Here is a 27,985-nt window from a genome sequence, read left to right as displayed (position 1 = left end):
ATTTCCTGAGTACCTTTTCTGCTTAAAGTTACTGAACTTAATTTTCTTTGCTAAGAAAAATAACAAACACTGACACTTAAAATTTCAATTTACTACATAAATATTTCAGATTATTTTACTTTGGACAGCAATTTTTCTGCCTGAGAACCATTTTAGTCTAAATAATGGTGGCAAAATAGAAGAATACACACTGCAGATGAGCTACGAATTGTATGGGGATTTGTATATATCTAGTCACAAATGCATTTGAATTGGATTTAGTCAAAAAGCGGGTCTGACTAATTTTTCATTGAATTCAAATCGTTCAGATTAACTAAGTGAACTGCTTGGTTGCAATCATATAGATACCACCCAAGATCATTTTGTCAAATTAATAATTAACTAAACCAAAACAAATGCCTGGCTCGTGGCTCTGAGACAAGAATATGATGAAACCTGCCATTACTTAAATGATGTAGTCTATTCAGTAAAACTTTTGTGGATAGTTCACACGTTTTATGCAGAACAGTGCTGCAACAAACAGAGAAGCTTCCAAGTCACACTTCATGTGTATTATTCATACTAGTAATATTTTAACGTTAGTTAAGATGCCATTTAAAGCATAATTTTTCACCATCTCAATTTTATTATAATTTTTTCACCCAGAATATCATACAAATTTCTATAAAGTATTTTTTCAAATAACTGAACTTCTCTTTTTCAAGCATTAATCCTCTAGGTCACCAAGACTGTGGGATCTTCACTACCATCCCAAACCCTCCCTCTTTGCCTGTAATTGTTCTGATCCCTGCTGCACTGTGAGCTGGGGGACAGTGGACACATAAGCACCAAGGATCCCCCAGCGGGTTTCACATATTGTCTTCAACCTAACCTAGTATCCTGCTGTATGATACCAATATTCCATTGAAAGCCACTGACAACTTTTCATGTCTATTCAGATTTCATTCGACTTGGTTAAAGTGAGTTTTATAAAATAATTTAGTTATACACGCAATAGAAAGCCTAAGGCACTGGCAACAACATAGAACAACTTTAATATTTCTTGATTTCAGACAAAGGCATTAGTATTATGAACCACTAATGATGCTTTTTGAGATATTTAGCCAGCCATGGATACCACCGTGAAACACAGAAGCACGCCTACAGCAGTGAGACATCACGTCTATGTGAACCTTAATCCTACAACATCAACAACAGCTGTAACTTAAGAAATCCAAAACCCACAGCTTAAAATAAAAAATGCTCTCTAGGAAGTCTAAGAATCACTTTAGCTTAATGTGAGACAACAGTGGAGATGAGTGGAATGAGACTGAGAAATTTGCTTCGGTGGAGATGGAGATGGGCAAGTGTATGGTTTTATTTCTTTGCCTTCAACCAATGTTTTCATAGGAAAAGTATGTTTTCCTTGTGGTGACTGCACAGTAACCATCATTAACAGAGGTAGAAAGTGCTAATTTCCCCTTGATGACATTTCTTTTCAATATGACTGAAGAATGAACTTTACAGGGAATTAATACAAACACTTCACCTAGTAAACATGATTGGGGAAAAAACCTTTTTAAGACAAATGGCAAAGCTTTGTATTTAATGAATTCTTTGGTAATAAACAGGTCTTGAGTGACATTCACTCTGTGTACTATTTGGTTTTGCTGGTGTCGTTCTGCGTGTCCCTTAAGGACTGGAATGAAATTAATTATCCTGGGTTATAGATCATAGCACAAACTTAATATAATTTACCTTGCTTTAGTGTAAAATATAGAATGAAAATATATCTGTAGATCTGAAATTGCATATATTATTTACAAAGCTACTACTGAGCATTTTACATAAACTTTTCATCCTTTTAAAAGTAAAAAAAGTCACACGTTCTTAACAAGAAGCAGAAATAAAGCTGAAATGCAAACTCTCTGTACGTCTTCCTGTGACTCCTGACATGATGTTTGTCACTCACTGGCCCACGGATTCCTGAGTTACATAAAGCATAATGAAACATAATTAGTACATCCTGGTTATTCTGGAACAACTTATTATCATTTTAGCAAAGCAAAAATTTCTGGAAGGAGGTAATCCAAAATTGCTAAACCAAACAGTTGCTAAATACTCAAGAGAAAAACGATGAAATATGGAAATTTTGATCCTCATCAGTAAAGAAAATAAACTAATATTGATTCATTCACAGACTAGATGTATAGGAATATATGAGAATAAAATAGGAGAATCCAGAAAAACAGAGAAAAAAATAAGACTCCATAAAAAGTTATAAAATAACTTGGCCTGTGGTGACAGAAGAAAAATATACTTCTACAGTGCAACGAATTCACTTTTAGATTGGTTGTTACATGTTCTCTGGTGGAAAAAGGATGCCATTTAATTATTGTGTAACGAGTATATTCTCCCATAATATCCAAGCACATAGTGAATGACTAGGTCTTTCATGAAACTAAAATAAAGGAGATGGACTAACAGGCTGTGTGTGCATATTGAATTTTACGTTTTTTTTTAGAAGGTAAGCATTTGGAAGCAACTTACATTTTTTCTGTGCCTAGGGCCACTATTTTCTATACCATTGCTATCATCCAATTTCCTGTATAGAGAACAAACAAGAAAATTACTATACATTTACACTGCATCAGACTAAGTCAGTGCACGATCTATATCATGGCCATCAAGTTAAAATATGAGGTCAATAGAGATAGGATTTATTCTTGCTAAAAATGGTGTTTTACTCATAATGTTGATTTTATTTGCATGCCATTGCTTGGAGAGGAACCATTGCCACAGATGAGTGACAAAGTCCTGTTTATTTTATGCAGAGAGAATTGCTTTTCCCCAAGAGTGAGTGAAGGCTTCAGTATATGGCCTAACATATGTTGCTTTGACCCATCAAGATAATAGCCAATCTGGAGGTCAGCCAGTACGTAGATAAAGGTGCTATAATCCGACATGTTTATACACTGAATTAGAGGTTAAGCATGGCTCTTTGTCTCCTCAAAGTGCATCAGAATAAGACCACAACATGGGCTCCAGATTCTTAAGACAAGAAAGACTAAACTAGGTTACAAGGGTATATAATTAATACCCTTCTAGATCTTATGGGCAAGCTTGAGCTTATTAAACTAGTCTCACCAGATAATAAATTGAACCATATAATCAGTTACATCAAAATTGGGAGAAGGAGTTATAGGTAAAATTGTGTGGATTAAATATCTTGGTGGATTAGATAAATGAATGAGCTCTTCATTGAACTGACTAGCTTGTTATACTCTTGAAATGACTAGCTTGTTATACTTTTAGTACTATTTTTTAAAGTCATTTTAAAAATCATTCATTCTGTGAATGGCTGGTATCTAAAAACATACATAAGCATCAAATATAAAATATATTGATAAACAATATTCTCTTTAAAGACAAATTTATCTCCTAAACTAAAAATTCTAAAAAAAGCATTAGTGAGAGGCTTCTCTAAATGAGTCCAAGTGCCCTTCATACTTGTATTAAATCTAAAGATACTAACAAAACCTAAAGATGAGAAATGTGACTGCAGGGGAATGGAAGGGAACACTTTGGAGGCTGAGCTGGGAGAACAAAAGAATCCAGGCAAGGGTATAACTGTTTCAAATATCTGAATAATCGTCATGTTTTTCATGATTCCAAGTGTAAGAAAGGTAATCAGCACATGCAAACGAGAAACATAAACTGTTCAAATTAATGTGAACAAGTTCTCCAGAAAGAGGTTCACATCCTTTTCAATCATAAGAGTCTGATTTTAAGATTAACATTTTTTTTTCCTTTTCTGGGGTTATAGAACTTCTGATATAATTATTTTATCCCCTTACTTTAGAAGCTTTGTCCTGTTGATTTGAGTGAACTGAGTAAAAATAACTATTTGAATAATATCTATGAATATACGCATGACAACTATCCACTCTAGTCTTGCTATTTAACTGTGGTTATAGCGCTCACACCTCAGAGCTCGTCTTGACTGACAAAGATAAATTATAAGTGTCCATTTGGTAGTTGCTCAGGCTTCCCTTTTCCTAGGTTTCCTTTGGCTACTTTACTCTGATCTCATTTTCCAGACCCTGGCTCTATTACTTGAACTTCAAACCCAGTTTTGGGCAACTCCCTCAGCCCAGTGGAGCTGGGCACCACTCTCAGTTCCCTGGCATGGTGGAACCAACAACTCCTACTGTCACCAAACCAAATGACATCACTGGTCATTTTCTTTCTAATTCTCCTCCAGCTCAGCTCAACTCTAAACAAAGGGGACTGTAAAAGAAATAGTGACACAATTTGTGTTCTCAGAAAAATAATAACAAATAGAATCCCAGGTCAGTGATTTTCAACATGACAGAGAATCAGAATCAGTGATGGAGACTTTAAAGAAATACAGATACTCAGGCATAGAAGGCATTCAGTAACCGAAGCTTATGCTAAGCACTTTTACACAGAGTAAGTCTTTTAATCCCAAAACCTCTGTGGTAATGTCATTAAACCCATTTTGTTGAAGAGAAAACAAGTACAGCGAGGTGTTGCAGACAGGTAAATGCCACTTTTCACCACAAATGGACATGTGCAGAAAATCACACACAATATACTCTTGTACCTTTTTCTCTCTAACTGCAAACATTTTATTTAATTTCATATTTATCTGTATTTTATTCAAGGGAAAATTATTATATAAAAAATAATACTTACAGCTGTTCACCTTGTTCAATTTCTTTCCCATCATCTGTGTAACAAAAGAAGAACTTAACTGTAAGGCTGGTTTATTATTCTTGTGGAATATGTATGCTCAATTCTACTTTCCCCTGAATTCTAATCCCTGACTGCCCACGCTGTTTTCCTGCTCTGCAATGAGAGGTGACAGCTGCACGTCTGTCATGTCCACTCCTTCCCTGCTCTCCTGACTTGCAGCTTTTATCAACCAAAACACTGGCTTTCCAGATGGCTCGGCACATAAGGAATCCATCTGCAATGCAGGAGACATGGAAGACACGGGTTCAATCCCTGGGTGGGGAAGAGCCCCTGGAGAAGGAAATGGCAGTCTGCTCCAGTATTCTTGCCTGGAAAATCCCATCGACAGAAGAACCTGGCTGGTTACATGCCATGGGGTCGCAAAGCGTCAGACATGACTAAACACAAGGTACATGCTGAGGTATAACTGACAAAAATTGATTAAGCCTCGTCTAGTGCCTGGGATCATCAAAAGCAGGACTGACTGACTCGTAATTATTAGAGTTACTAAACAGCACCAAATAGGAAAAAATACAGAATGCACGAACAATTTTCCTAGCGGGCCAGTGGTTTCTCAGTCTGTAAACCATCAGGAACAGGCCAGGAAAACAGATCCGGCAGGCAATGTCTCTTTTATGAGAATTCAAAAATGTTTGATAAAACATTTTAAAAAATGAGTTATCTAAGTGAAAGGATAATTGCTTATCTTTGAGATCTTTTCTATTAAGTTACCACAGAATTTTCTAATATTCTAGTACCAAAGCATGTTATCACTTAATTGGTGTGTTGGTACCAGTAACACCAAAGAAGGGGGGATAAAAGGCATATTTTAGCACTAAAGCTTCTTAGGAAGTTGAAAAAAGAAGTCCATCAATATAATCTCCTAGCTCACAGTCATCACCGATATTAACGTAAATACCACTACAATAACAAAAGTTATGTTTTTTTTTCCCCAAAACTCTAAAGCCACGGTAATGTAGTAAGTCGTAACATGAGAATGTTATCTAAAAAAAGAAATCTTACCTGAGGGCTTCTTTTTCTTTTGAGTATACATTTCAAAAAGCAGAATAATAGCCACTAGGAGAACAACCTCAGCAGCTATTGCACAAAATGCTTTAAGGGGTACCAAATAGCTGAGCACGACGAGTTTAACGTGTCCTTCACTCTCCCCTAACTCGAATATTGCATGGCACCAGTAGGTTCCCTGATCGTCCTCTGAAAGTTGCGTTATCTTCAGCCTTGTTTCATTAGCATGTTTTCCACTGATCACATACTTATCATTCACTGGAACACCAATAGGAACCTAATATAAAGAGACATTAAAATCCATTCCTGTTATATTCCATAAAAAAAAAAAATGCCCTGAGTGATCTAGTTTTGAGTGAAAGCTACAAGACAGTACCAAGAAAACAGCTTAGTAGCAAAAGGGCATAATGAAATTTGTGAGAAGTTATACATAACAGCCTTGTCTAACTCAATGAAACTATGAGCCATGCTGTGTAGGACCACCCAAGATGGACGGGTCATGGTGTAGAGTTCTGACAAAACATGGTCCACTGGAGAAGGGAATGGCAGAACACTTCGGTATTCTTGCCTTGAGAACCCCATGAACAGTATGAAAAGGCAAGAAGATAGGACACTGAAAGACAAACTCCCCAGGTTGGTAGGTGCCAAATATGCTACTGGAGATCAGTGGAGAAATAACTCCAAAAAGAATGAAGGGACAGAGCCAAAGCAAAAACAGCACCCAGTTGTGGATATGACTGGTAATGGAAGTAAAATCCGATGCTGTAAAGAGCAATATTACACAGGAAATTGGAATGTTAGGTACATGAATCAAGGCAATTGGAAGTGGCCAAACAGGATGGCAAGAGTGAACATCGACATTATAGGAATCAGTGAACTAAAATGGACTAGAATAGATGAATTTAACTCAGATGATCATTATATCTACTACTGTGGGCAAGAATCCCTTCGAAGAAATGGAGTAGCCATCATAGTATACAAAACAGTCTGGAATGCAGTACTTGGATTCAGTCAGAAAAATGACAGAATGATCTCTGTTCGTTTCCAAGGCAAACCATTCAATATCACAGTAATCCAAGTCTATGCCCTAATCAGTAATGCTGAAGAAACTGAAGTTGAATGGCTCTACGAAGACCTACAAAGACCTTTTAGAACTAACACCAAAAAAAGAGGTCCATTTCATTATAGGTGACTGGAATGCAATAGTAGGAAGTCAAGAAATACCTGAAGTAACAGGCAAATTTGGCCTTGGAGTACAAAATGAAGCATGTCAAAGGTTAACAGAGTTTTGCCAAAGAACACACTTTCATAGCAAACACCCTCTTCCAACAACACAAGAGAAGACTCTACACATGGACATCGCCAGATGGTCAATACTGAAATCAGATTGACTATATTATCTGCAGCCAAAGATGGAGAAGCTCTACACAGTCAGCAAAAACAAGACCGGGAGCTGACTGTGACTCAGATCATGAACTCCTTATTGCCAAATTCAGACTTAAATGAAGAAAGCAGGGAAAACCACTAGACCATTCAGGTATGACCTGAATCAAATCCCTTACAATTATACAGTGGAAGTGACAAATAGATTTAAGGGATTAGATCTGATAGAGAGCCTGAAGAAATATAGACGGAGGTTCATGACACTGTACAGGAGGCAGTGGTCAAGACCATCTCCAAGAATAAGAAATGCAAAAATGCAAAATGGTTGCCTGAGGAGGTCTTAAAAATCACTGTAAAAAGAAGAGAAGCAAAAAGCAAAGGAGAAAAGGAAATATATACCCATTCGAATGCAGAGTTCCAAATAGCAAGGGAGGATAAGAAAGCCTTCCTCAACGATCAATGCAAAGAAACAGAGGGAAACAACAGAATGGGAAAGACAAGAGATCTCTTCAAGAAAATTAGAGATGCCAAGAGAACATTTCTTGCAAAGATGGGCACAATAAAGGACAGAAATGGTATGGACCTAACAGAAGCAGAAGATATTAAGAAGAGGTGGAAAGAATATGCAGAAGAACTATGGAAAAAATTTATTCATGACCCAGATAACCACGATAGTGCGATCACTCACCTAGAGCCAGAAATCCTGGAATGCAAAGTCAGGGGGCATTAGGAAGCATCACTAGAACAAAGCTAGTGGAGGTGATGGAATTCCAGTTGAGCTATTTCAAATCTTAAAAGATGATGCTGTGAAAGTGCTGCACTCAATATGCCAGCAAATTTGGAAAACTCAGCAGTGGCCACAGGACTGGAAAAGGTCAGTTTTCATGCCAATCCCAAAGAAAGGCAATGCCAAAGAATGCTCAAACTACTACACAACTGCACTCATCTCACACACAGGCAAAGTAATGCTCAAAATTCTCCAAGTCAGGCTTCAACAGTACATTAACTGTGAACTTATCGATGTTCAAGCTGGATTTAGAAAAGGCAGAGGAACCAGAGATCAAATTGCCAATATCCACTGGATCATAAAAAAAGCAAGGGAGTTCCAGAAAAACATCTACTTCTGCTTTATTGACTATGCCAAAGCCTTTGACTGTGTGGATCACAACAACCTGTGAAAAATTCTGAAAGAGACGAGAATACCAGACCAGCTTACCTACTCTTGAGAAACATGTATGCAGGTTAAGAAGAAAGTGTTAGAACTAGACATGGAACAACAGACTGGTTCCAAATCGGGAAAGGAGTATGTCAAGGCTGTATATTGTCACCCTGCTTATTTAACTTATATGCAGAGTACATCATGAGAAATGCTGGACTGGATGAAGCACAAGCTTGAATTAAGATTGCCAGGAGGAATATATACAACCTGAGATATGCAGGTAACACCACCCTTATGGCAGAAAGTAAAGAAGAAATAAAGAGCCTCTTGATAAAGTAAAAGAGGAGTGAAAAAGTTGGCTTAAAGCTCAACATTCAGAAAACTAAGATCACAGCATCCAGTCCCATCACTCATGGCAAATAGATGGGGAAACAATGCAAACAGTGACAGACTTTATTTTGGGGGGCTCCAAAATCACTGCCAATGTTGACTGCAGCCATGAAATTAAAAGATGCTTGCTCCTTGGAAGAAAAGCTATGACCAAGCTAGACAGCATATCAAAAGCAGAGACATTACTTTGCCAACAATGGTCCATTTAGTCAAAGCTATGGTTTTTCCAGTAGTCATGTATGGATATTAGAGTTGGACTATAAAGAAAGCTGAGCACCAAAGAATTGATGCTTTTGAACTGTGGTGTTGGAGAAGACTCTTGAAAATCCCTTTTGGACTGCAAGGAGATTCAACCCGTCCATCCTAAAGGAAATCAGTCCTGAATATTCATTGAAAGGACTGATGCTGAAGCTGAAATTCCAATATTTTGGCCACTTGATGCGAAGCACTGACTCAACTGAAAGACCCTGACTCTGGGAAAGATCGAAGGCAGGAGGATGGATTGAAACCATCCATCCAGGCTTCATGTTAGAATACCTGGCTAGTTGTTCAAAGTACTTCCTCCTTCACAAGTGCAGGCATACATTCATTAAATCAACTATTAAGTTGATTAAGCTATTAAACTGATCATTCCTATTAAGGAAGCTCCCTGGTTCTTGACACTGGGAGTTCCTCAGACTGGAACGGACATCTTCAGGCCTTTAAAGCTGATGTAGAAGGACTAACAGACCTTCCTGTGAGCCTGGTAAGCAAGGTGGTCTGTATACTTTCTGTCTTTTCAAAGCTGTATTTCTCTTTCAATCAAGTCAGTTTCTGGAATTCACTGGGTTTTCTTCAGTCTTTTAAGATCCATACCAAGCTATTTGGGGGTTGATTTATTTAATCTATTTAAATTAAATTTTACTCGTAGGCCATTTGCTGCCTTCATTGCTCTATTATTCAGCTGCAGTGATCAATAAATGCTAATCTGAATACAAGTATTCCTGGAGATTATCTGATGAAGAACTGTGAGTTTATTATTTGCCAAAAAATTATACCAACCAGGCTCTCTGTGCACAGCTTTGCCTGTGATCTTGTTACAAAGTTACTCTCTAACTCAGGGCTGATAAATCAAAGCACCTCATGTTTAGTAGGCACCCCAGGTTGAGTCTGATGCAGATGGTTCATGTACATTTTGAAAAAACACTTGACCTAAAGTTTTGACTTGTACTCTCTTCGCTGTACTTTTCTTATATTCTAATATGATCCATGCTTGGGGCTAAATTGGAGACAGTAAGATGGAAAGAAGCACAGACTGTACTCTCGAAGTTCAGTATAATTAGATTTGGCTATTTTTTGTCTAGTATGACATATGCGGGCTTTCCAGGTAGCTTAGCTGGTAAAGAATCCACCTGCAATGCAGGAGACCCTGGTTCAATTCCTAGGTCCAGAAGTTCCCCTGGAGAAGGGATAGGCTACTCCAGTATTCTTGGGCTTCCCTGGTGGTTCAGATGGTAAAGAATATGCCTGGAATGCAGGAGACCTGGATTCAATTCCTGGATGGGAAGATCCCCTGGAAAGGTCATGGCAACCCACTCTAGTATTCTTGCCTGGAGAATCCCATGGACAGAGGAGTCTGGCGGGCTACAGTCTATGAGGTTGCAAAGAGTCAGACAGGACTGAGCACTTGTCAGCAGCAGCGTGTTTTTCTTAATATCAGGTCTTTGAAAAGCCATTCATTTTTTAGTAGGAATTTAAAGTATCTGGCTTCCCCTAGGTCCCTGGAGGCATAAAAGAGGTCAATGACACTAAAAGAACCCAAAACCTAAGTTTAAGTTACCTAATTTTCATTCTTTCCTTAAATGTTGCCACTATATTGCATTCTATCACAAATGTTTCTAGAGACAGAAGCAGGAAAAGATAACTTCCTTTTTTTCAAGTTACTTTCATGAAATGATAAGGAAAAAAAAGAATAATTTTTGTTGGGATTATACCTAAGCTTATCAACTAAAAATGAATTGTAACTTTCAGTGAATTTGAAGAAGTTGCTAAATATAAAACAAAGTACCAGCTAATGAAACATTGGGAGTATCCATTGGAAAAGACTCTGATGCTGGGAGGGATTAGGGGCAGGAGGAGCAGGGGACGACCGAGGATGAGATGGCTGGATGGCATCACGGACTTGATGGATGTGAGTCTGAGTGAACTCCGGGAGATGGTGATGGACAGAGAGGCCTGGCGTGCTGCGATTCATGGGGTCGCAAAGAGTCGGACACGACTGTGCGACTGAACTGAACTGAGATGTATAATGTAAAGTGCTAAAAACATCAAACAACTCCATTCATCACTGTTCTTTCTCCATGATCATGTATTTAAGAATAAGATAAGAGAAGAAGCAATAGTCCTAAGAACTTTGAGTATAATACAATCTTATTACTTATCAAGTAAATGTTTTTATTTTATAAGTAAAAGAAATATTATCTTACCTGTACACTCCCATTGCCACTGTACCAGGTCCAATTTAAAGGAAGACAATCTTGACATTTACACATCAAGACAACTGAATCCCCCACGTAAGTGATCAGTGGTTTGTTTTTCCCATTAATTTCAGGAACTAAGGAAAATGTATAAATATATATATTACTAAAAAACTCTGAATGGCAGGATGTATCAAGTTGAATATGATTTATCCTTTCATTTTTTCATTTATATATGATTTTCTTTCTGTAGTTTTAGTTCTATATGAAATGAATCAATGTCCAGGAGTTACCATGGACAGTTGTAGTAGGTAGGCAGTGCAATGTAATTGTCCAGTAGTACAGAAAGAGAAGAAAGGTCTTCTATTATGAGCCTAATAACAGTTATAAATATTGTAATAAACCGTTACCTACTTTGGATCCGAAAGAAACTTCATGTTTTTCAAGTCTGTTTTTTCGTCCCACCTACTAAATTACTTTAGAACAAATATTTCTCTTAAAGTTTACCCTTAGATGGCACTTAAGTAAGGAGACAAAATTTTTAGGATTTAAAATTCTTAGTTCATACAAATTTATGAAAAGGGTTGGAGAAGTTGAGAAGATGAGAAATGAACAAAGGAAATTTAAGAGAGAAAAGGAAAATGAGATGAAAAATTCTTTCCTGTGGTTTTGTTAAAATAAAAAAACCCAAAAAACTAATAGTCACTGTGATAATCTATTTCATAAAGTTAGAAGCAGATGCCATTAGTAACAGACTAAAATTGAGTACTGAATTTAGAAAAATTAAGTTTTAAGGCTATGAATAACTTGGTATGTGTGTGCTAAGTCACTTTAGTCATGTCCGACTCTTTGCAACCCTATGAACTCTAGCCCTCCAGGCTCCTCTGTCCGTGGGATTCTCCAGGCAGTACTGGGGTTGGTTGTCATTTCCTTCTCCAGAATAATTTGCTAAGAAAATTAAAACAGAACAATATAAGCAAAGCAATAAAGATCAACCAGTAGCCTCCATGATGAAATCAATTCCTTCTGCTGGACCTCAAGGGATATATTAGAGAATATACACTTATACTGGAGATAGAAACTTATCAACAAAGATGACTTTTGTTGATATCTTTTCTTTTACTAATTTTAGCAGGTTTTGTGTTTTGGTTTTCCTTTTAGTTGGTTTGCTAGCAGAGAGTGTTTGACATTATGTGTACATTTTAATAATATTATGTTGACAAATTTTATAGATATTATTTGCTATTCGTTTGTTATCCTATTTTTATATTTTATTTTGGGAGGGTCAGGGTGGAAAATGGAAAGATCAATTTTAGTTGCTAAAATTAAGTTTCCAGATTAAACACATTTTCTAAATGCTCTTGGCTTTCTACTGCCCAAGGATAACTGAGCATTTTATGGATATGTGAATTATAAAGATGAGGAAGGGCAAAACAATCATAACTAGAAAAGAAATTCTGACTTCTATATCCACTTGTATGGGCCTCCCTGGTGGCTCAGATGGTAAAGAATCTGTCTGCAGTGCAGGAGACCAGGGTTCGATCCCTGAATCGGGACGATCCCCGGGAGAAGGGAATGCCAACCCACTCCAGTATTCTTGCCTAGAGAACTCCATGGACAGAGAAGCCCGGAGGGCTACAGTCTATGGGGTTGCAAAGAGTCAGACACAACTGAATGACTAACACACACACACACACACTCCTCAACATAACCACTTGTATAGGGGATAAAAATAGGGTTGGATTTCTTCACAGTCTGTCTTTGGGTGATGAACATTATTGTGATGAATGTGGGACGTCTTCCATTTTCCTTATGGTTTCACATGGGGCTAAATACAACTGCACACATCATCCTCTCCTTCATCAGTAAATCTGCCCAGCATAGTATTGAATGACGTACTGCTAAAAATAAAGAGATGCAAATGAGAAAGACATATCACCAGTGCAAATGTTCCAGAAATCTTAAGATGGCAGAGCAATCTGTAAGTCAATGCTTACTATACCTATTATTACCAAGGAAACCTGTTTTGACAAGATGGAATGATGTACAATTTTACATTAACCACGTGTGAACTGCCAATCATAATTTGTAATCACCCCCACTAACAGTTTATGAGCACCTAGTAAGGTACCACTAGGGTGCTCCTGAGGAAGGAGAGACGTGGAACCCATGTAACTGTTGTGACTGAGGTCATCCCAGTCACAAGAAACTGGTGAGCTGACCTTGCCAGAGAATATTCTGAGCACTCCTTCTGAGAGCCTCCTATTGTCCCATATTCCCTTTTGGTCGCCATGAGGCTGAGGGACTTTAAGGGAAATGTGGTCATTACTTGTCCATTTCAAAGATCAGATCATGAGTGTTTGAATTAGCCAGCACAACGTGATGGTGATGTGACAAGCATAAGCTCTAGGTCCAGGAAATATCTGAGTTAGAATTACAGTTTCACTGTCACTAGTGTTGAGGACACAGGTAGATTATGCCCTCCCCTACAGTGTTACTGTAAATAACTAAGTACAGGAGCACAATATATAACATTGCTCGGTGTAGAGCAGTTGTTTTGCTTTAGTTGCTAAGTCGTGTCCACCTCTTTTGCAACTCCATGGAATGTAGCCACCCAGGCTCCTCTGTCTATGGGATTTCTCAGGCAACAATAATTGGAATGGGTTTCCATTTCCTTCTCCAAGGCATCTTGCTGACCCAGGGATCAAATCCACGTCTCCTGCACTGGCCGGCAGATTCTTTACCGCTGAGCCACCAGGAAAGCCCTCGGTGTAGAGTGAACACCACGGAATTCAAACTTTTGCTGTATCCAGGTGCTGGTACTGCTCTTCTTAACAGAGCTTCTTATAATTTATAACCCCCATGGCCTTCCTGCATTCGCCAGCTTAGTGGCGTGGATTATTAGTGTGTGCAGGAATGATTTCTAGGCTGTGTGGAAGACAGAAGAAATAAAACACAGAATGAAAGGAGAACTGGAGATTCATCTGAATTCATTTCAGAACTTTAAGAGTGTATAAGAACACCCCTGAATGAGGAAAAGCATCCAAACTGAGTCTTTTACAGAACAACCAACTCATCTGAGAAAGGTGATTAAAAGGGATTAAAATGATGGAAAATAAAAAGTGAATTCACAGGGGACAAGGCCCAGAAGAAAAGAAACAGTAGCTTTGAGATGCTGGTGGTGGTACCAATTCATCCTTTAATAATATATATATTTAAAAAGTTTGCTGTGAAGCTGTAAAACAAATTCTACCACTTAAAAAACTCATTCAAGTCCTTGGCTAACACAGATGAATAAGAGTTTGTTTGTTTAAGAATTACAATTTAAGTATAAATTAGAACAATTTAAATCAGGGGACCTAATTACCTCTCCTTACCATGAAAAGAAATGAAATTGGTTAAAAGTTAAAAAGAAATTATTGTTTCCAGAGCTATGTTGTATATGGAGCAGAAAGAATAAATGGAATAATAACTTTACATATTATTATAAAACCTAAGAATATAAAGGAAATGGCCCATTCAACACATACTGAATTTAACAAGGCAGAATAAAGCAAGTAATACTTTGATACCATGAGCTAAATTTTTAAATACTATACACGTGTCTTTTTATAATAAAAGTAAATAGGGTATCTCTCACGTAAGTGTTCTTACTAGATCAAGTTATTTTTTTTATCCAGTTCAATTTCCTCAGTCTTGGGCTACCCCTTCAGGGCCATTTGTAGATCCAGACAGCACTCTAATAGAAGAACCCATACAAGAAAACCAGGAGCAAAGCTAGCACCCAAGAGAAGACTGACTATACATATTGACATGAACATGAGAACGGTATTTTAAGTTCCTGAAAAATAAGACAATAACTTTAAATGTCACAATGTTAAAAGGTTTAATTCAGCTTGAACCACAGAACATATTTTGTTTCATTTTTCTTATGGTACAGCCCGTTTCCTCAGGAGGCACTGGAGAAGAAAACTGAAGTCTGGGGAGGGGCTGGACTGAATTCCCTGGTGACCTCAGTATTAAATTCCCTACTCTCATTCAATCCTCCAGTTTTTCAGTCCTAGAAGAGGGGTGAGCCCTGGATGGGTCATATTCCAGGGCACAGATTGGGCCTTGTTTTTTAGGGCTAGGAATCTGGAGGTATAAATAACTCAGCCTCATACTCAGCATGTTTTTTTCTGGTTTGGGAGGGTCTCGCCTCCTGTCTGAGGAAATAAGTATCAAACTGAGCTTGGACTGTGAAAGCATAGGTGACTCTGCTTTGGTTTAAGGTTAGTAAGACCTAAGTGAGAAAAAAGAAGCCACCTAAGGATTTCAGCAAGGTCTGTAGCCACGTCTGGCCGATAATGAGATGTTATTTTTCTTTGGTATCTCTTTTCTTTTTCTTTTTTTTAAATTTATTTTTTTTTTTTTTGGTGTCTCTTTTCTGTGTGTATTTCCATATTTGAGATTTTGTTGTGAAGAGGAATGACTGCACCAGGTAAGAATGGAGTTATTCTTGGATATCCTGACAAAACACTATCAACTCAGTAGCACCTTTTAATCGGACTCCATTCCAATATTCCCAAGAGCTGACGTGGCTTTACTACTAAATGGAGTACGAGAACACAGAAGCACTTTAAGGGATAAAGTCCTACCTGGAAAGATCAACTCTACTTTTGGAGAGGCCTCAATTAAAAGACTGGCTTCCCTGGTGGCTGAGGGTAAAAGAATCTGCCTGCCAATGCAGGAGACATAGGTTCAATCCCTGGGTCGAAAAGATTCCTTGGAGAAGAAAATGGCAACCCACTCCAGTATTGTTGCCTGGAAAATCCCATGGAGAGGAACCTGGCAGGCTACAGTCCATGGAATTGCAAAGAATCAGACACGACTGAGTGACTAAGCAACTAAATACCGGCAGATTAAGTAGTTTTGAGCTTGGCTAACATATGGATTCTTTTCTGAAGCCACAAGGTTCCTTCCAAACCTCAGATGGAACAGAGCCGCCCTTCTTGAGCTCTACATGCAGAGGTACAACGTGTACATATCTGGCACTGCTTTTTCATAGTGTAGCTCTGATACAGTTGTTTCTAGAGCCAAGCTAGGCTCACCGTAAAACAAGCACTGCTTTGAAGACAGACGGTGAAACTGGTTTGGTTGAGCACCAGGTAAAGGCACAGTTTCTGCTTTCCCAGCTTGTGGATCTCCCAGACACCTATCCTGCTTCTCAATTTCAGCATGCTTCTTTTTGGAAACTAATCAGGCCATGCTTCAGCATGGGAATGTGTGTTGAAATACGATCAAAATATTGAAATTCACTCACAAGCTAAGAATCAAAAGTGGAAGACAGGTAACATTTGAGATGGCAAAAGATACATTGGTCTGCAGTGAGCCTCTAAGAGGCACAGGCTTGGGAGGCACAACTGGTAGCTGAAGGGTGCTTTTCAAGAAAATCCTGGGTATTTTTTGAGGTTTGGGTGAGGAACACATGGGTATGCTATGAAAGCATCCCAGGTTAAATGTTGCTGCTGCTGCTGCTGCTAAGTCGCTTCAGTCGTGTCCGACTGTGTGACCCCATAGACAGCAGCCCACCAGGCTCTCCCGTCCCTGGGATTCTCCAGGCAAGAGTACTGGAGTGGGTTGCCATTTCCTTCTCCAATGCATGAAAGTGAAGTCACTCAGTTGTATCTGACTCTTCGCGACCCCATGGACTGCAGCCTACCAGGCTCCTCCCTCCATGGGATTTTCCAGGCGAGAGTACTGGAGTGGGGTGCCATTGCCTTCTCCGAGGTTAAATGTTAACTGCAGATAACTGACAGTGACTGAGGGATACCACAGGGAAACAAAACTCACATTCTGTATTCTTTGCATCTCTTCTGTTTGCTTGACGATACCCTAAACTAAAAGCCAAATGACATTAATCACTGCTCTGGTATGCTTTCTTTGGCTGATAAGAGTGATGTGCATCAAAATTAGAAAAGGCACTATACTCAGGGAACACTGATTTGTTTAAACTTCTCCAGAGGTAACAGCTGATTCTGGGTTTCTGCTTATGTTTAGAAATATTTACGAATAGAAGGGTAGTGTTAGAGCATTCTAGTGTGTCCTGCTGGCTTTATGGAACTCTGGATAAAGTAGGACACACACTCTTTGGGTTGAAAGCATTCAAATTTTAAGACAGTAAATGTGCTGATTCAGACGTGTCAAGGAAGGTAAGGTCTAGGAACTACTTAGTGGAAGTGAAAGCCCTATGGAGTTGTAAGCTTAGAGATTTCTATTTGCATATTTGTGAACTATAAAACAGCAGCCTGTGTCACTTTTGGCTCAAGGATGTTTAGGTGTTATTGAATTAGAAAAAGATTCTCCCATGTAGTCAAAGCCAGCTAACTAGCTTTCTATTAATACACTATACACTTCTATCAGTACCCTTTGAAGCTGAAGTTCCAACTGTTTCTAGTATTCTGTTCTTCCCTACTTTGACTTGTTGGATGCTCCCAGGTGAGGACAGATGGCTGGGAGAAGAGAGGTTTCTTGGTACTATCAAAATGTCACTGTGTCTTCTAAGTTCATTGTCCTATTACTTATTCTTTACCAACAAATTTTCTGCATCTTGGTACTAAGAGATTTTAACACTGATTGTTATTATAGAAACTTTCAGTATCCACTTTAGAATATTTCACCTTCTACTGAAAAACATGGTAGACCATCATTGACATATTAGCATTTGCAAGGTAATCACTGACATATTAGCAGTTGGTGAAAGGTAATCACTGACATATTAGCAGTTGCAAGCTTCAGGTGTGACCTTTGCTTTCTCCCTGTACTGTCACCAACAGACAAACACACAAAGTCAGCAGGTTTTTTTCACAACATACTCATCAGGGATGTTCAGGTTTTTTAAAATCTTGTAGTATAGTCAAAGATGGAGAAGATCTATAGAGTTAGTAAAAACAAGACTTGGAGCTGACTGTGGCTCAGATCATGAGCTCCTTATTGAAAAATTCAGGCTTAAATTGAAGAAAGTAGGGAAAAACACTAGGCCATTCAGGGATGAGCTAAATCAAATCCCTTTGATGCTGGGAGGGATTGGGGGCAGGAGAAGAAGGGGACGACAGAGGATGAGATGGCTGGATGGCATCACTGACTCGACAGACACGAGTCTGAGTGAACTCCGGGAGTTGGTGATGGACAGGGAGGCCTGGCGTGCTGTGATTCATGGGGTCGCAAAGAGTCGGACACGACTGAGCAACTGAACTGAACTGAACTGATGACTATACAGTGGAGGTGACAAATAGGTTCAAGGGATTAGATCTGGTAGACAGAGAGCCTGAAGAACTATGGATGGAGGTTTTAACACTGTACAGGAGGCAGTGACCAAAACCATCCCAAAGAAAAAGAAATGCAAAAAGGCAAAATGGCTGTCTGAGGAGGCCTGACAAATAACTGAGGAAAGAAGAGAAGTGAAAGGCAAAGGAATAAGGTCAAAGATATATCCATCTGAATGCAGAGTTCCAAAGAAAAGCAAGGAAAATTAAGAAGGGCTTCTTAAACGAACAATGCAAAGAAACAGAGGAAAACAGTAGAATGGGAAAGATGGGAGATCTCTCTTCAAGAGCACAGAGATCTCAAGGGAATATTTCATCCAAGGATGGGCATGATAAAGGACAGAAACAGTAAGAACCTAACAAAGCAAAAAAGATTAAGAACAGGTGGCAAGAATACACAAAAGAACTATACAGATAAGGTCTTAATGACCCAGATAACCAGGAAGGTATAGTCACTCACCTAGAGCCTGACATCCTGGAGTCTGAAGTCAAGTGGGACTTAGCAGAAATTACTAATTTGAATTGGAAAATACCTTGATGCTTAGAAAGACTGAAGGCAAAAGGAGAAGGAAGCAGCGGAAGGTGAGATGGTGAGATGGCATCACCAACTCAATGTACATGAATTTGACCAAACTCCAGGAGACAGTGGAGGACAAAGGAGCCTGATGTCCTGTAGTCTGTGGGGTCACAAAGAGTTGGACACGATTTACTGACTGAAAAACAACAGTAATAAATCAACCAATTCCCATAAAAGGAGAAAAAGGGACTTTGCTGATAAACTGTTTGGAGGTCTCAGGCGCACGCACTCCAGTTGACTCATGTAGTCAATAGCAGAATTTGGGGAGGGGTGCTCAATTAGAGGATAAAATAAGCTCAAATAGAAGATAAAACGGGCTTTTCATCTACACTCAATTGAAAAGATAACCTTTCTTAGGAAAAGTCATAAGCAATCCACATGGAAAAACAGAAATACAGGGTATTTGTAAAAATATACACTAGTCTAGAAGTCTCACAAGATCTAAACAACTATAATATGAATTATTCTGCAAATGCTATTAAATTATGCTCGAATAATTCCTCCAAGTAATAGTCACCTTAAATAAACAGAATTATTTTATCAGCAAGAATCTGGAAGGGCCCAAATTATTAATTATATAAAATCTTTAAGATATAGGACACACTTAAAAGTTACACTGTTAAGTGGGCATTTAAAACTAATAAACTGAAAATAAATTGTTTCAAGAAAACTATCAAAAGCAAAAAAGTAGGTATTCAGTGGCTCTTTGTATTCCTCAAGCACTTGATTTCAAACCAAGACCTTGTGTAGGTGCTTCTAACAAAAGCCAGCATCAACCTAGTTACTCAAAATAGATATAAATTAAGAGGCCTTCTTTAAGACTGGCATTAACTTTATTAAAGTGTTGGTCACTCAGTCGTGTCTGACTCTTTGCTACCCCATGGACTGTAGCCTACCAGGCTCCTCTGTGTGTGGAATTCTCCACGCAAGAATACTGGAGTGGGTAGCCATTCTCTTCTCCAGGGGATCTTCCTAACCCTGGGATCAAACCAGGGTCTTCTGTATTGCAGGCATAGTCTTTACTGTCTGAGCCACCAGGGAAGTCCCAAAAACTTGGTACATTGAAAATGAAAATGCTTCTTTTCACATTAGAGGCCAGAATGATCAGTTCCAAGTAGTAATGTAATTTATTATGAGTACTAATAAGAAAAAATGAATTTAACATTTAAACTTTGAACAGGTATGACAATACATACTTCTAGAAAACAGTACTATTTAGAGGAAGAGAAAAAGCAATTTTTTAAGTTGAATCTCCTGGAGGCACTTTGAGCCTCAAGATTTGACAGGCATTTCCTCAAGACCTCTAGCCTATCTTTATGCGTTTAAAGGAGACACAATAAATTGTTTACTAGGGTTGTGTGTGTGTCCACATGTTAAGTATCTGTTAGCTCATTAGAATGGTTGCAGGGGGCAGAGAAAAAGACTGGGGAAAGAAAGGAAAAGAGAAGGGAAGAAAAGAAATAAGGGAAGGAAATTTATACGACGTTTCTAACATTCACTAGGTTAAATTAGGCAAATGGAGGAAAGATGGTTAAAAGAGAACATCCATGATCAAAATAATCAAAAGATGATAACAGATTCTGCCTTTGCAAAGATCAAAGTGCATAAATACAGGATTTATTATATTTATTCAGTAGGAACATATACAAAACCACCTGAAGTAAATGAGTCTGCGTGCAGAGGGACTACAGGGAGGCATGAATGAGGGAATGATCTGAAATCATGGCAATGATGGAGCAGGCCATCCTGCTATTGATGGGACTCTGGGGACAGTATATTTTGTCAGAGCAGCTAGCCAGATTTCACAATCTTTAGGAAATGCAAAAAACACAATTTCTCGTGTGCCCTGGGAAATTAACATGAAACAAAGCCCAAAACATGGCAACAGACTGCATTTCCCAATTACCATCAGGGACAGTGATATACACTAAGCTGTTAATATCACAAAATATGATTTTTTTTGTGAAGATAATTACCCAATTTGAACAACTAGTCTATATTATGAGATTAAGACCTTTAAAGTTTGGTTTAATGGTGGTAAGAGTAAAATACTTTGACTTTTTTTTTCCCATGGAGGAGAGCTGTGGATTACACTCTAGGGTTTGGCCTTATTTGATTAAAACAAAACCAGGCAACCTTTATGCATCCCCATATTACCTTTAAGTGCTTCACTCAAAATGCCAACAAATTTGGAAAACTCAGCAGTGGCCGCAGGACTGGAAAAGGTCAGTTTTCATTCCAATCCCAAAGAAAGGCAAGGCCAAAGAATGCTCAAACTACCACACAATTGCACTCATCTCACATGCTAGTAAAGTAATGCTCAAAATTCTCCAAGCCAGGCTTCAGCAATATGTGAATCATGAACTTCCTGATGTTCAAGCTGGTTTTAGAAAAGGCAGAGGAACCAGAGATCAAATTGCCAACATCTGCTGGATCATGAAAAAAGCAAGACAGTTCCAGAAAAACATCTATTTCTGCTTTATTGACTATGCCAAAGCCTTTGACTGTGTGGATCACAATCAACTGTGGAAAATTCTGAAAGAGATGGGAATATCAGACCACCAGACCTGCCTCTTGAGAAATCTGTGTGCAGGTCAGGAAGCAACAGTTAGAGCTGGACATAGAACAACAGACTGGTTCCAAATAGAAAAAGGAGTACGTCAAGGCTGTATATTGTCACCCTGCTTATTTAACTGATATGCAGAGGACATCATGAGAAATGCTGGACTGGAAGAAACACAAGCTGGAATCAAGAATGCTGGGAGAAATATCAATAACCTCAGATCTGTAGATGACACCACCCTTATGGCAGAAAGTGAAGAGGAACTAAAAAGCCTCTTGATGAAAGTGAAAGAGGAGAGTGAAAAAGTTGGCTTAAAGCTCAACATTCAGAAAACGAAGATCATGGCATCCTGTCCCATCACTTCATGGGAAATAGATGAGCAAACAGTGGAAACAGTGTCAGACTTTATCTTTTTGGGCTCCAAAATCACCGCAGATGGTGACTGCAGCCATGAAATTAAAAGATGCTTACTCCTTGGAAGAAAAGTTATGACCAACCTAGATAGCATATTCAAAAGCAGAGACATTACTTTGCCGACTAAGGTCCGTCTAGTCAAGGCTATGGTTTTTCCAGTAGTCATGTATGGATGTGAGAGTTGGACTGTGAAGAAGGCTGAGTGCTGAAGAATTGATGCTTTTGATCTGTGGTGTTGGAGAAGACTCTTGAGGGTCTCTTGGACTGCAAGGAGATCCAACCAGTCCATTCTGAAGGAGATCAGCCCTGGGATTTCTTTGGAAGGAATGATGTTAAAGCTGAAGCTCCAGTACTTTGGCCACCTCATGCGAAGAGTTGACTCATTGGAAAAGACTCTGATGCTGGGAGGGATTGGGGGCAGGAGGAGAAGGGGACAACAGAGGATGAGATGGCTGGATGGCATCACTGACTCGATGGACGTGAGTCTGAGTGAACTCTGGGAGATGGTGATGGACATGGAGGCCTGGCGTGCTACGATTCATGGGGTCGCAAAGAGTCGGACACAACTGAGCGACTGAACTGAACTGAACTGAAAATCTCAAGTCCTAGAGCCACTGATACAGAACAACAAAAGCGTAATCTCACAGGTTAGGAGTTCAATAACTCAGACACCCAGAAGAATATTATGAAAGCTCTGAGTTTAGAGAGCTAACTAAATAAATAAATTCAAACAGTGCTATGAGAAATGTAGAAATAACCTGGCAGCCTAGTCTTTCAAACTAAAACCTGTTATTTTCAACTGGGAAGGCACTGGGAAACTCCATTTTCAACATCACCACTTATAACCCCACGGAAAGTATATGATGACTTTCTTAGTATTGTAATAATCATTTTAAAATGTGAGGATTCAGAATTCTCCGAGTATAATGCTAGATTACTTAAAGTTATTACTCTATAAATGATTAGTACTGACCTTTCAAATTAAATGTGCCCCTTTGTTGCTTTTTCTCGCCAAAGAAACAAGAATAGCTTCCCATCTGTTTGCTGTTAATGACGGCGACCCTAAAGATAATTTATGTTATTAATACAGGCTTAGTTCTCAAAAATGCTTCTTAATGAAAACAAAAAGACTCAGCCATTTTAATCAAGATTTTAAAAAAGAAACAATTCTGTAAATGTGCAAATTAGAGTATTAGCATAACATTCACGTGACAGCAAAGGAAAGAATGCTCAGTCAGCAAAAATATCTAGAATTTAACTGATTTCATCTAGCCACACGGGTTAAAATTTTATATACTCACCTATATTGGGTATACAGGATACTTCCCGTTGCATTGACGAGATAATTATCCTCAAGTAGTTTATCACCTTTTTTCCAAGTCACATTTACTGAATTCAGATTTCCAGATGGTGTGAATTGGCATGTGAGTTCTACATTAGAAGGTCTTTCTAAAGTGATATTTTTTTCTACTGGCACATTGGAGCGTTCTACTAGCCACAAAATAAAACAAACAAAAAAGGATGTAAAAGTTACATTTAGGGAAAATTCAACATACAAAAAATTTTAATAATCAACAATAGTGCTACATCTACAGTTACCTAATGTAACATTCCTTTGAAGCATTATTCCTCTGTCAACACAGATTTGGTTCCCTTTATTATTTTCTTTCATAGGCATAGCTGAAAAAAAAAGGTTTGTTGCAACAGTAATAGAATCACAAAAGCCTAATTCTAAGATCTTAATCTACTCAAACTCTTGCTAGCTGACAAGGATATAGGGGGAGGAGTTCTATTTAAAGAAGTGCCATATGTTCTTGATGGGGTAGAAACAGTAAACTGTAAAAGCAAAAACTAGTGGGGACAGAAAGGAGTGACTGTTTCAATTCCTTTTACTAATCATGTTGCTGGTAGTTACTACAAGAATGCTTTGTGAATATACTTTGTATGATATACTAATTCTCTCACTCCCAGCTTTCTTAAATCCTTAAGAACTTGTAAGAATGGGATAAAGATGCAGTTGTGAAACATAAGAATTTAAATAAACATCCTGCAATTCTGAGTTTTCACTGCATTTGAAATACCAGTACAAAGCCATTAGGTGATATATCTATATATAAAAAGGAAGATGTAAACATTTATATATATATAAATATATATATATAACTTTTATATATATATAAATATATAAGTGTGCCAACTTATTTTAAATTTTGAACAGTGGTAAATTAAAAAAAAAATCAAGTAGGCACACTGCTCTTTCTATACTAATTGTACCACTGGTAACCAAATAATAAAGAAGGATAACTTTCTCTTTATAGAATTCCAATGAATAAATGCAGAAATCATAGGAACAGGCATTTTGCATCAACTGCTATAATCATCTTAAAAACAGAATTGTGTGTCTGCTGAGGAAGAACATCGTACTACCTATGAATTAAGTTTGTCCAAAAAAAAAGTAAAGTGGAAGGGAGCCCTAAAACTAAGTCTCTCAATCCAATTGCTAGTTTTTTGGAAATACAGAGAATAGGAAAACATTTTAAAACATGCATTTTTTTAAAAAGTAAAATAAATTATAATATTTAGGGATGTACACCTAAGTGATAAAACAATTTTAAAAAGCAAAGAAAAGACTATACAAAAATCAGAACAGTGATGCTTACTTCTACTGGGAAGGAAAGGGCTGGGTTTGGGAGAGGACATTGCTTTATAGAAACACGTTTTTCCATCTCATGTTCAATAGTATAGTATCATTAAAAGCATAATGCATAGCCATAATGTAGAAAGAAAAAAACTGAATTTAAAACAGCAAAACATCACTCTTAATTACATTTAAAACTTTACAAAAATGCTTCCTTAAGTAAGGGCTAGGTGCAAAGTTTTTCAAACAGTGAAGTACAGCTAGTGTGAAGTGCTTTGCGAGCGAGCACATGCTTGAAATGACTACCCATGTAATCCTAAAACTGCTGAATTGAATTTTATGCCCAAAAAGCAAAACAAAACAAAACTCCTAGGTATAGAAAGATCTTAACAAAATTCAGTTATACAGGAGAAAAAAATATGAGTCAGGTAAAACTGAAGGGATTTATACGTTTCAGCAGATGTACATGCACAAATTATACTAGGTACTAGTAACAGGAGAAAATGTTTCTGGATCTGATGTATTTGGTCCTGAGCTTCTGTTTTCTGTAAATTTTCCTCGCTCTAGGACAGCTATAAATCTTAGTCCTGCTGTCAAAGAAATCTACTTCTTCCTAAGAGTCTCTGTCTTCACCCACACCCTCATTTCAATACAGAATATTCTATCTTACCACATTACAGAAAGTGCTTTCTCTTGGGTTAAAAATGGCCTATTTAACCTGATGACTTCTTTTCCAAGCTCATGTTTTGTCTGATGTCTTTGAAATATCAGATGTTGCCAGAGACTACCTCTATGTGCTTAATCTCTCAGTCATATCCAGCTCTTTGTGACCCTTTGGACTGTAGCCCACCAGGCTCCTCTGTCCATGGGGATTCTCCAAGCAAGAATACTGGAGTGGACTGCCATGCCCTCCTCCAGGGGATCTTCCCAACTCAGGGATCGAAACCAAGTCTCCCACATTGCAGGTGGATTCTTTACCATCTGAATCACCAGGGAAGCCCACTTCTCAAAATTCCCTCTGTGTGCTCAGTAGCTAAGTCATGTCCAACTCTTTGGGACCTCATGGTCTGTAGCCCACCAGGCTCCTTGGTCCATGGGATTCTCCAGGCAAGAATACTGGAATGAGTTGCTATTTCCTTCTCCATGGGATCTTTCTGACCCAGGGATTGAACCAGTGTCTCCTGTATTGGCAGGAGGATACTTTACCACTGAGCCACCTGGGAAACCTGAAATTCCCTTAACTTTGTTCCTGTTTCACAATCCTAACATTGTAAAAATGTGTACATTAATTAATGTGTACATTAATTCTTCCAACCACCCCTAAATATTGGTCTCTAGTCTTTTTACTTTTCAATTTGACCTTCCCATGTTGGACTCAACTATTATTTCTAACATCCTTTATTTGTAAAACTGTTGGCTCCATTCAAGACTTTCTTCCTGACCTCCAGGCCCACAGCTCCAGCTGTCTACTGAGCATCTAAATCTAGATATCCCGAATGTTCTTCAAACTCAAAAGGGCCAAGGGAGATGCATTAGCCTTCTCTTCTCCTGACCTCTAAGAAAATCACATCCAGCAGAATTCAGCTGATTTTTCTCTCTGAAATGTCAGATTTGCCCAGTTGTCTCTAACCCCCCTTACTTAGGGGCTTTGATGAGATTGAGAACATGCTACCCCCAAAATATGGCACCTTGGTATACTAACTATCTTAAGCTGAAGGAGTTTGTGAAAACAGCAGAAGCAGGAAGGTCACTGGCATTCCCCTTGCCCACCTCTCTTCAAACAGCTCATAAAACCCCGATGCAGAGGTGCCCTCTCTGTACCTGGGGGAAAGGAGCATCTTTATCTCCAAAGACAAAGGGACACATAGAAGAATTCTAGCAACAGGATTTTCTAAATTTCTCCCAGTTTATTACATGTATCTCATACTCTCTATCATATTCTCCTACAACTATTCACTTTTCATCAAGCCTAGCATAAAAATTTGCAGATTTAACTGTTTCCTTGGGTCTTCATTTCCTTATGAAGGATGTGTGTCACATAAACCTTACATTAAATCAATCTCATGCTTTTCTACTATTAATCTATTTTTTCAGTTTAATTTTCAGACCTAGTCAGGGACCCCCTAAGAGGGTCCAGGAAAACCTTCTCCTCCCCTACACTTTCATTATCTTTCACCAGGACCAGAAAAATGACTTCCTAACTTCTCTTGACTAGAGTTCCTCTTCTTCTACTTCTTCTCTATAACAACAAAGTTGTCCTTCTAAAGCAAAACTTGGATTATTTATCTGCTCTGATTAGATACCTTTCATCTGCCAAAAAAAAAGGGGGGGTATTCTTTTTCTTTTAATCATAGAAGGGACACTTACCATGAGACCTACCATCTCATCTGTAGGCACACTGTTGTATAGTAGAACTGACTCATCTTGCATAACTGAAACTCAGTACATTTGACTAATACCTCCCCACTTCCCCCTCCCACTAGCCCCTGGCAACTACCACTATATTCTTTGCTTCCATGAAAGTGTCAGTCACTCACTTGTGTCTGACTCTTTGTGATCCCATGGATTGAAGCCTACCATGTTTCTATGTCCATGGAATTCTCCAGGCAAGAATCTGGAGGTGGGTAGCCATTCTCTTCTCCAGGGGATCTTCTCAACTTAGGGCTCAAACCTGGGTCTCCTGCATTACAGGTGGATTCTTTACCATCTGAGCCACCAGGGAAGCCCTTGCTTCTTTGAATTTGACTATTTTGGATACCTCATATCACAAGAGCCAAGATATAGAAACACTCTATCCATCCACCAATGATGAACAGACAAAAACAATGGGGTATATACAGACAGTGAAACATCACTCAGCCTTAAAAAAGAAGGTAATTCATTCAGCAATATACAACAACATTGATGAACTCCAGGGATACCATGCCCACCATGTGAAATAAGGCAGCCACAGGACAAACACTACACAATTCCACACATATGGAAAGGTCTGCATCTCTGCAGTCTCTGCTCATAGCAGTCACAGCCTTTGCTGGTACTGTATGGCTCCTCAGAAGACCAAACTGGTTTGGTTTATTCCCCTCCATTTTTGAAAGGAAAGCTTAGTTTGTAAAGAAATTCTCAGGAAGTCAAAATGTCTAGGACATGTGGCAGAGAGATGCACCATCACTCAAATCTCCAAAACACCCTTTCATATCTGACAAAACTCTGCTTTAGGGATAGTCTTTGTAGACATCTGTGAATCTCTTTCCCATGTCTGAGTTGAGTTTATTCCTGGTGAATGCTGAATGCTGCTCAGCCCAAGTGTGAACTCCTGCAGGTTCCCCTGTTCAGAGTGA

General features: G+C 38.6%; 1 protein-coding gene across 1 annotated transcript in view; it reads right to left on the bottom strand.

Annotated features, from left to right (window-relative positions):
* Positions 1-1,117: 1,117 nt before the first annotated feature.
* Positions 1,118-27,985, bottom strand: part of EMB (embigin) — a 45,961-nt gene continuing 19,093 nt past the window's right edge. The window contains exons 4-10 of the mRNA XM_068990518.1: positions 23,311-23,497; positions 22,983-23,071; positions 11,161-11,288; positions 5,761-6,040; positions 4,699-4,732; positions 2,530-2,584; positions 1,118-1,965 (exon numbers count right to left, since the gene is read on the bottom strand). Of these exons, the coding sequence (XP_068846619.1) occupies positions 1,948-1,965; positions 2,530-2,584; positions 4,699-4,732; positions 5,761-6,040; positions 11,161-11,288; positions 22,983-23,071; positions 23,311-23,497 (791 nt within the window). The 3' untranslated portion in view covers positions 1,118-1,947. The remainder of the gene's footprint in view (positions 1,966-2,529; positions 2,585-4,698; positions 4,733-5,760; positions 6,041-11,160; positions 11,289-22,982; positions 23,072-23,310; positions 23,498-27,985) is intronic.

This window comes from Capricornis sumatraensis, chromosome 18 (assembly GCF_032405125.1).
Source record: "Capricornis sumatraensis isolate serow.1 chromosome 18, serow.2, whole genome shotgun sequence".
In the NCBI taxonomy this organism is placed as follows: Eukaryota; Metazoa; Chordata; class Mammalia; order Artiodactyla; family Bovidae; genus Capricornis; species Capricornis sumatraensis.
The sequence above is the reverse complement of the archived record's forward strand: the minus strand, read 5'-3'. Positions and strand labels throughout refer to the sequence as shown.